Source organism: Cucurbita moschata, unplaced genomic scaffold, assembly GCF_002738365.1.
Source record: "Cucurbita moschata cultivar Rifu unplaced genomic scaffold, Cmos_1.0 Cmo_Scf00019, whole genome shotgun sequence".
Taxonomy (NCBI): domain Eukaryota; kingdom Viridiplantae; phylum Streptophyta; class Magnoliopsida; order Cucurbitales; family Cucurbitaceae; genus Cucurbita; species Cucurbita moschata.
The window spans coordinates 3,986,991-3,997,381 of record NW_019268535.1 but is presented as its reverse complement, the minus strand read 5'-3'; the positions used below and the strand labels follow the sequence as shown (position 1 = coordinate 3,997,381).

The 10,391-nt window shown below is 38.3% G+C and overlaps 1 protein-coding gene across 1 annotated transcript; it reads left to right on the top strand.

The window, feature by feature from the left end:
- The first annotated feature begins 2,093 nt into the window (after positions 1–2,093).
- LOC111457122 (lecithin-cholesterol acyltransferase-like 4) lies at positions 2,094–9,027 on the top strand. The gene is made up of 11 exons (XM_023099277.1): positions 2,094–2,573; positions 3,884–3,975; positions 4,485–4,603; positions 4,838–4,973; positions 5,300–5,351; positions 5,458–5,558; positions 7,082–7,264; positions 7,489–7,646; positions 7,768–7,822; positions 7,974–8,027; positions 8,424–9,027. Exons 1-11 carry the CDS (start codon positions 2,333–2,335, stop codon positions 8,844–8,846), a joined length of 1,614 nt encoding a protein of 537 aa, XP_022955045.1. The 5' UTR covers positions 2,094–2,332; the 3' UTR covers positions 8,847–9,027.
- The last annotated feature ends 1,364 nt before the right edge of the window (positions 9,028–10,391 follow it).

The window sequence follows — 10,391 nt, the reverse complement described above, 5'->3', positions numbered from 1 at the left end:
TTTGCTGCAAGGCCATGAAAAATAAGGTCGGTACTGCATGCATTTTTAGAGCTCTGATATCAATTATAATGACCTTATGTTCCTGTTCATTCAAATCAAAGTAAACATCAATGGAATAGTGAAAACGATAGAAATGCAACTATCATAACTACATTCCTATGGTATACATAATGATGTTGTCATCCATACACGCGCTTGAATATTTAAGCCATGATCATTCCCTAAATTAACTAATGTGAGACTCTCCCAATAATCCTCAACAATCCTCCCCTTGAACAAAGTACACTATAATTGAGGCTCGACTTCTTTCTCTGGAGTCCTCACGCGCTTGAATATTTAAGCCATGATCATTCCCTAAATTAACTAATGTGAGACTCTCCCAATAATCCTCAACAATCCTCCCCTTGAACAGAGTACACTATAATTGAGGCTCGACTTCTTTCTCTGGAGTCCTCGAACAAAGTACACCCTTTGTTCGAGACACTTTAATCACTTTTTGACTACACGTTCGAGGCTCACAATTCTTTGTTCGATATTTGAGGATTCTATTGACATGGTTAAGTTTAGGGCATAGCTCTGATTGATATTGTCCAGTTTGAGCATAAACTCTCATGGCTTTGCTTTGGGCTTCCCCAAAAAGCCTCATACCAATGGAGATAGTATTCCCCACTTATAAACCCATGATCATTCCCTAAATTAACTAATGTGGGACTCTCCCAAGAATCCTCAACAGGACCCACCAGGCAGGCGTATAAATATCTCTGGGCCTGCCCTTCAGCTAGCATACGCTCACGCTGCCAAAGCCATAACATGACATACATAGTTATTGTAATGTATACGTCCGTATTAATCATAATGAAGAAGTATCTCGATGCACGTGACATATAAAACTGCATGAAGTCGCTGCACATAAGCTCATGATACAGGACTGACATAGTATTTCTATGAGACATACATAAAATTATCCCATCTTCCATAATTACATATATGACTTTCTAATGTCTTATAGACATATGGTGAACATGTTAGCAAAGTTTTGGTGTGGCTTATGGAGGGACATGCATCATACAACATCGATATCACATCATAATTCCACAACATAGCGTAATCGCATCATAATGTAACTTATACATATCTAACTTGTAATCATGCCATAATGCATATCGTAGTATAAACGTAACATAACACATGTAAAAAAAATCATAAAACACTACACGTGTAGGGGCCTTTGGGCATGCGTCGTTCATACAACAATTAAGTTGTCCAACCAAGCCACAATAAAACCACGTACTTGTTGTCCTAAGTCAAAGTCACTGCACTCCGTTCATGATAGCTTAAAACTACTGAGGAATCTAATTCCACTCCATGAGTCCACAACGATTAGAATTTTATTATGAAAATTGGCTCATTTTAACATAAAATAATCTAAACTTAACTCTAAATAATTTAAATTAACTAAAAAGCAGTCATACTAACTTTAAAAATCTCTGAAAGTGTAAGATAGGAAAGGATCCAAACATATCAAACCGTGAGCCGAATTAGCTGAAAGCCCAACCTAGAGCGGTTAGAAAATGTATTATCCAACTAGCTCCGAATGGCCAACGGGATGAAAGGGAGTAATGGTTGTAGCTTAGCAAGCTAATGGATTTTCGAGCCCAACTTCCTACTTTCTCAATTTAATCTCAATTTTTTTTTATTCTCTATTTATAGTTCTAATTTTTATGTTGTTACACTTGCTTACCTGTCCATGAGCAATACTTACATGCTTAATTTTAGGACAAAGTTTGAGTATGCTGAAGTTGGGCTCTGTACGCGTATTTAATAAGTCGATCCTTATAATTAATTCAATATTTTTGAAGAGTTCAACCATATGAAAAGTGGAAATATTTTGAACATCTAACCTTTTGTTCGTAAGTATAGACGGGCTTTAAGCATTCTAAATTTAAGGATCAGTAAAAATACAAAATTTTTAAATGAACTCTAAAAAAAAAAAAAAAGAAGAAGAACATTGGAACTCTTGTCATTTCTGTGGATTTTTCCACATTTTTAAAATTTGTAAATAAAAATAAAAATAATGGATTAATGGTGAGGTGGAGCCGTGGAGGACATCGACCGACGACTTCGATTCAATCATTTGCAAATCCGGACAAACCTCCGCCTCTTTCCTTCAGATTTCTGGTTGCCACGCTTCAGACATTTCCAAATCCTTATCCGATCCTCTTTATTCTGCTCGCCGTCGCCGTCGCCGTCTTCTTCTTCTTCTTTCTTCTCCGATTTGGGGTTCGTTGACCAGCTTTCTGCCTGCGAATTGACCTTCTTTGGTTTGATTGGTATGGCTGTGCTCTTGGAGGAGATAGTGAAGTCGGTGGAGTTGTGGTTGAAGCTGATCAAGAAGCCCGAGACGTACGTCGATCCGAATCTCGATCCTGTTCTTTTGGTTCCGGGAGTTGCTGGTTCGATCTTGAACGCGGTTCATGAGGATACGGGCAAAGAGGAGCGAGTTTGGGTCAGGATATTAGGGGCTGATGCTAAATTCCGAACCGACCTCTGGTCTTTTTACGATCCTTCTTCTGGTAATGTTATTGGCTTTCTATTTTGTTTCGTACACTAGTTTTTCTTTGTAAATTTCAGGTAGCTTTGGTGATTGGGGGTCGTTTTTTTAGCTTTCAATTTGTGTTCTTGTTTTAGGGTTTGGGTTCCCTTGGAATATGATGTTTCGAAATGATTTGATTGCTCAAATTTTTTGGGAAAACAAGGAGATGGAAGTCATCAATGTAGTTATTGTATATGAAGGTGTAGAAACTTAGCTCAGCTTCTCCAGCTTTAGCATATTTTAGATGGCCTTCTAATTTATGAAATTTGTTATGATTCCCGTATTATCAGTTGTTCAATTGTGTCGTGAGGACTTCATTAATAAATGACTCAAATGTTGTGAGATCCCTCGTCGGTTGGGGAGGAGAACGAAGTATTCTTTATAAGGGTGTGAAAATCTCTCTCTAGCAAACACGTTTTAAAAACATGAGAGGGGAAGCCGGAAAGGGAAAGCCAAAGCAGACAATATTTGCTAGCGGTGGGCTTGGGCTGTTACAAATGGTACCAGAGCTAGACACCGGACGATGTGCTAGCGAGGAGGTTGAGCCCCGATGGAGGGTGGACATGAGGCGGTGTGTCAGCAAGGACGCTGGCCCCAAAGGGGGTGAATTGGGGGGTCCCAAAATCGATTGGAGAAAAGAACGAATGCTAGCGAGGATGCTGGGCTCCGAAGGGGGTGGATTGTGAGATCCCACATCGGTTGAGGAGGAGAACGGAACATTCTTTATAAAGGTGTGGAGACGCATTTTAAAACCGTGAGGGGAAAGCCTGAAAAGAAAAGCTCATAGCGGACAATATCTGCTAGCAGCGGGCTTGGACTATTTCAAATGTAGTCAATCCTCGGTTTTAAGAAGAGAAGAAATGGATTCTACGTAGAAGGTCATACTAATTTGTCTTGAAGAGATCTTGCAAAGATTGCCATGAGTTAGACGTAGTTTACAATGAATAGGTGGGTACTTAAGTCAATGCTGCCTCAGTATTGATTTTATACAACGTTACGAAGCGATTATAGAACTTGTCAAGTAGTTGGCTGGAAACTAATTTAGTTTTGCAAGACTTGGCTAGTCTGGTTGAGCTGCTAACTTTTCATTTTTCGTAGTTATGCCGATAACACTTTTCCCCTCGAAAACTTGTGATACAATTCTTTTCCGGTTTGCTTTGGTGCTTGTGATATGTGATGAGAAAATGCTTTCAATTGTCGAGGGGAGAAAAAGAACACGAAAAAAGACGAGAAAAGCTTGCCATCATTCTATGTCTTTTTCTAGTGCACTAATATCTTCTTGTGAAACAGGTGAGACTGTATGTTTTGATCCAAAGGTCAAAATCAAAGTTCCTGATGAGAGAAACGGATTGTATGCAATCGATACGTTGGACCCTGACATGGTATACTTTGAGTCTTATTATATACTGAAGTTTTCTTTTTAAAATACTTAAGTTCTAATCCGTTGGCACTCGGGATGAAGTTATTGACCGAAAAATCTAATCCTTCCCTTCACGTGCATCTGCACACACTAAGACATGTACATTTTATTTTTTTACGATCGGTTTGTATATAGTTATGTTTAATCATAGATAAATTTGGGGTTTGTAGATAAAGTATCAGTATATACATGCACGTGTTATGCATACAAGCGCATTCCGACTCTCAATTTCATGAATATGTTGTATTTTGTTTAATGTATGTGGAAAATCTTATAGGGCTTAGCAATGATTCTTGTCGAAACCGTGTGTAATTTTTATATTTTATCCCAAAACTTCAAGCCATATGAATTCTTGAAAACATTCGATTCAGTGTACAACTATTTTCTGATTGTCTTTCTTCAATTTAGCCAATTAAAGTAGTTGAAAGTTATACCTAATAGACTGAACAAGAGTTTTTATTTGCATCATAGATCATTGGATGCGATTCTGTTTACTATTTCCATGACATGATTGTCGAAATGACCAAGTGGGGTTTTCAAGAAGGAAAAACGCTTTTTGGGTTCGGATATGATTTTCGTCAAAGTAACAGGTATCAACTAAACTTCGGATTATTTTATCACTACTGACATCTTCTTTCAATACCTTTGATATTTTCATTTTTGTGATGTAACTTACATATAAGGTCATATAATACTGTCCCTACTTTGCACTTTATGCACGACTTGTAATATCCTTATTGAGTTTTCCGATATCGATTGTTTATATTATTCTTATGTTCGCTGTTTGGGGTCTTGTTACACTTTTTCTTACCTGTTTTTTCTAGGTTGCCAGAAACGTTGGATCTCTTAGCTGCGAAACTGGAAGCAGTATATAATGCTTCAGGAGGGAAAAAGATTAATCTTATTAGTCATTCAATGGGCGGTCTTTTAGTGAAATGCTTCATGAGCCTGCGCAGCGACGTAAAGATTTTCGTTCTCCACATTCTTTATCTATAATCATCTATAACTGTTTTCATCCGAACTCCTATGGAACTAACATTTTTTTTCAATGGAGGGGCAAAAATCTTGCATTGTATAATTTGGGCGATCCATTCTCTCTACAATTTTCACTGATTAGTTGATTCACATAAAAAAATTCCAAGTTATTTTGTTTGTTTATTTCATTTTATCGTTTCCTTCGGAGAAGGGTGGAGGCTCGATTCTTCTGTTTTCATGTCTATTTGCGTGTATTCCTTCTCCGCTACATGAAGAGTTTTAGTCAAATAGTTTCTTACGTTCGTTTGCAGATTTTTGAGAAGTATGTGCAGAATTGGATTGCAATTGCTGCTCCATTCCAGGGTGAGATTCAAAAGTATTTAAGATATGAAAGATTTCTTACCATATTTGTGAGAGTTCATTGTTTCTGCAATTGCTAGTCTGAATAATTGAAATATGGGTTTAACAGGTGCACCTGGATATGTTACATCTACCTTTGTGAGTGGAATGTCATTCGTTAATGGATGGAGAGAGAACTTCTTCATATCAAAGTGGAGCATGCACCAACTGGTATGAATCAAAAGAATAATTTTCACTTTATTGCATTTTCTTCCCTTCTTAAAATTATTCATGTGCTCATATTTATTTTATTTTTTTTAAGACAGAGGAATTTGGTCTTGTGATTGACGTTGTAGTGTCGAGCCATTTTTCTCTGGTTACTATCTTTTGACTTTTCAATTGAGCTTGGTTCTTTCGATTTGTCGTTAGATTTTAGCCTTTAATTGGTTTAATACTTATGATAGATTGAATATGTGAGATCCCACATTGGTTGGGGAGGAGAATGAAACACCCTTTATAAGGGTATGGAAAACTCTCCTTGGCAGACGCATTTTAAAAACTTTGAGGGGAAGCCCGAAAGGGAAAGTCTAAAGAGGACAATATCTGCTAGCAGTGGGCTTGAGGCTGTTTCCCGAAGGGGGTAGACACAAGGCGGTGTGCTAGTAAGGACGCTGGGTCCCGAAAGGGTGGATTTGGTGGGGATCCCACATCGATTGGAGAAAGTAACGAGTGCCAGCAAGGACGCTGGGCTCTGAAGGGGGGTGGATTGTGAGATCCCACGTTGGTTGGGGAGGAGAATGAACCACCCTTTATAAGGGTGTGGAAATCTCTCCCTAGCAGATGTGTTTTAAAAACCTTGAGGGGAAGCCCGGAAGAGAAAGCTCAAAGAGGACAAGGGTGTGGAAATCTCTCCCTAGCAGATGTGTTTTAAAAACCTTGAGGGGAAGCCCGGAAGAGAAAGCTCAAAGAGGACAAGGGTGTGGAAATCTCTCCCTAGCAGATGTGTTTTAAAAACCTTGAGGGGAAGCCCGGAAGAGAAAGCTCAAAGAGGACAAGGGTGTGGAAATCTCTCCCTAGCAGATGTGTTTTAAAAACCTTGAGGGGAAGCCCGGAAGAGAAAGCTCAAAGAGGACAAGGGTGTGGAAATCTCTCCCTAGCAGATGTGTTTTAAAAACCTTGAGGGGAAGCCCGGAAGAGAAAGCTCAAAGAGGACAAGGGTGTGGAAATCTCTCCCTAGCAGATGTGTTTTAAAAACCTTGAGGGGAAGCCCGGAAGAGAAAGCTCAAAGAGGACAAGGGTGTGGAAATCTCTCCCTAGCAGATGTGTTTTAAAAACCTTGAGGGGAAGCCCGGAAGAGAAAGCTCAAAGAGGACAAGGGTGTGGAAATCTCTCCCTAGCAGATGTGTTTTAAAAACCTTGAGGGGAAGCCCGGAAGAGAAAGCTCAAAGAGGACAAGGGTGTGGAAATCTCTCCCTAGCAGATGTGTTTTAAAAACCTTGAGGGGAAGCCCGGAAGAGAAAGCTCAAAGAGGACAGTATCTGCTAGCAGTGGGCTTGGGGCGTTATAGAATATGAAGGGGTTATTTTGATTTCTTTCCTCTCAAGTGTGACTGATGCTCGTCTTCTACAGAAATTGTTCTCCTCTTTTTTTTCTTGTGGATTTGTAGAGGTTTATGTGTTTTAGTTTTTGAATTGTATTTAAATTTTTGGATACTCTTCAGGCTTAGTTAATACTGGTTTTTTCCCCCTCTTCAGCTTATTGAGTGCCCATCCATTTATGAACTAATGGGCTCTCCGGACTTTGATTGGCAACACATTCCTCTACTCGAAGTCTGGAGAGAGAAACTTGACGCGGATGGAAACGCTCACAAGATGTTGGAATCGTACTCGCTTAAAGAAAGTGTCGAAATACTGACAGAATCTCTTTCGACAAACATGGTGAGTTCTAATTGCCTATTGTAATTTTTCAAAAGGAAACATTATCAGATAAGAACGTTATTCTCTCATCGATCGTTCTGATAGAAAGTTCTCGAAATAGATGATTTTGAAGTAAGGTTTGGAAAGCTTGTTGTTTTTGGTACCATTGCTTGTTGTGTGCTCGACTATAAATAAATCCCGTAAGTTATAACACATTTTTTTTCTATATACTTGAACCGAACCAGATTCTTCATGATGGAATGGATATTCCTCTGCCATTTAATTTGGAGATCTTGAAATGGGCGAACGAGACGAGGGAAATTCTAAAGAACGCTAAACTACCTCCTCAGGTCAAGTTTTACAATATATATGCAACAGGTCTCGAGACGCCGCATACCGTTTGGTAAGTCTTCGTTATGCTAAATGATATTTGACGTAAATTCATTGTAGACGAAACGTTTTGATTATTTTGATGTTTGCTTCATCATGTTATTTTCTGATATGTCGAATTTTTCTTGGTTTAGCTATGGAGATGCAGAAAATCCTGTTGCTGATTTACAAAAACTGCGATACATTGAGGTCATTGTTGTCTATTCTATTGCATCTTTTCAATTATGATTTAACATTTTGCTACGCAATTCAATTTTGTCCTATGATTCTCTCTCTTTTAGCTATCTTTTAAGTTATAAAAATCAATCTCGAAAGCTTACTTGAATTTTCTCGATGTCAGCCGAAGTATGTTTACGTCGATGGTGATGGGACAGTTCCCGTGGAATCGGCAATGGTTTGTTACCTCACCCTCTTCTTCTAACTAATCAATTACCTCACCCCCAAACCCTTTTTACTAAGAGTTCCTTGGAGGGTTATTCTGTTTCGTCTTGCTTTTGAGATGATGATCCTTGTTTCGTTTTGCTTCGGATGTACTTTAGCCAATAGTTTAGATAATTTTCTACCATGTGAATACGTGATTGTTTTTCGAACATGTAGCTTTCTCACACTCTGTGTTGCTGCTAATTTTGGTTCATTTTGGTCGAACACGAACATGTAGCTTTCTCACACTCAGTGTTGCTGATAACTTTGGTTCATTTTTGGTCGAACACGAACATGTAACTTTTGGTTCATTTTGGTTGAATGTGATAGCGAAAAATGCTCAGAAGCCATGGTTCTTTTTTCTTATCAGGCCGATGGACTTGATGCAGTAGCGAGGATTGGGGTCCCTGGTGAGCACCAGCGCGTTCTTAGAGACCACCGCTTATTCAGAAGCCTCAAGCATTGGCTCAAAGCAGGTGATCCCGACCCATTCTACGACCCACTGAACGACTATGTGATCTTGCCAACTGCTTTCGAGGTCGAAAGCCATGTGGACAAGGGTCTGCAAGTAGCTGCTCTAAAAGAGGAATGGGAGATCATCTCCAACGACCAAAATAAACCAGATGAGTTGTGTAATGGGAAGCCATTGGTGAGTTCCATAATGCTATCTCGAGTTGTCGGGGACTGTCCATCCTCGAGGGCTGAGGCTTGCGCAACCGTTATCGTTCATCCCCAGAAAGAGGGTAAGCAGCACGTTGAGCTGAATGCTCTTAGCGTATCAGTCGATGCATGAAATTATTTCTCATGCAACGATACGTTGTTTCAAACTAAACTCGACTGCAATCAGCCCCATGAGCGTGCACAATTGATGAACAATCTGTACAGTCATTTGTACTTAATTTATGTGGTGAAAATGTATATTTAAAAATTTGGACACCCCTTTTTTATTTTTTTATTTCTTATGTATATATATATATATATATATATAACGCAACTCAATGATTGTTCCTCTGTTCTAAAAACAATGACCGAAATAAAAAATGAAGTTTCTTTGGAGTGGTCTAATTGGAAGAATTTAATCATGTAAATAAATATTATGAGATTTGACTTGCGACACGAGTAATGGGTGAAGGTGAGACGCGATCAATATGAAAAATCTTTCTCAAGTTTAGATGCGGGCAACTCAGTTACATGTGCTCGACTGAATATGCAGTCATAGAACTGCAAAATCTTAGACTTTGGTTCTAGTCATTCGTGCTTGCAGTTTGAATCACCCTTTGGTGATTCGATTGAATAAATGCAGTGACGCGACTTGCGTAGTGAGGAATTTTCTGCAGTGGAACCTTCGTTCAGTCTATGAATTCACGTTCCACGTTCTCGATTCAAAGTGGTCGGATCAGAGAGGGAACCTCGCAAGAGCACCTAGCAACATCAACATCAATTTTCTGTATTAGATACTTTTCTTTAAAGGGACAAACTAAATGAGAAAGACCCAACAAAGCAGAATCAAATTCGAAAACAACCAGAGGAGAAATCAAACAACTAAAATGTAAGGAAGAGAGGAGAAAGCTCTTCAACTTTCATTATTGTATATAAAAAACAATATCATTAACATTTTTTATTTATTTAAATGTTTATGTCATCCATCCATTACCATAAATTAAGGATTTAATTTCCATTATTGGAATTATTAAACTAAAGAATAAAAATAGATGTCACGGTTGAATTTACATAAAATTAGTTTGCATGATAATTTTTAATTAATTTAATGATTAAAACGGTTAGACGAACACGACTCTCCACAATGGTATGATATTATCCACTTTTAGCATAAGCTCTCACAGCTTTGTTTTGGGGTTCCCCAAAAGGTCTCGTATCAATGAAAATATTATTAGTTGATTATAAACCCATGATCATTCCCTAAATTAGCCGACGTGGGACGTTCATCATCCAACAAAAACGTGACTCCCCACTCTCACATTTGTTTGAATTACAAATAAAAACAAACCTTATTAACTACAAAATATGAGGATATAAATAATGTTTTTTGGTATCAAATAATTTATCATCACAACAATATTCCTAAATTGCAATTATTGAGAAGGTAATTAGGTTTTAGAGGTAAAGAAAACTAAATTGGTTTTGGCCAAAAGAATGCTTAGAAAGAACACTTCCTTATAAAGCTCCTCAATTGTTGGAAGACCTTAACAAACATATTTGAGTTGAGAGAGAAAGCACTGCAAATAAAAATCAAATCAACCATAATTTCCTTCTTAATCAGGTTTTTCAGATACATTTTCTTCTTAGAAGTTCATAGCACTCTTGTTTTCAGGTATGT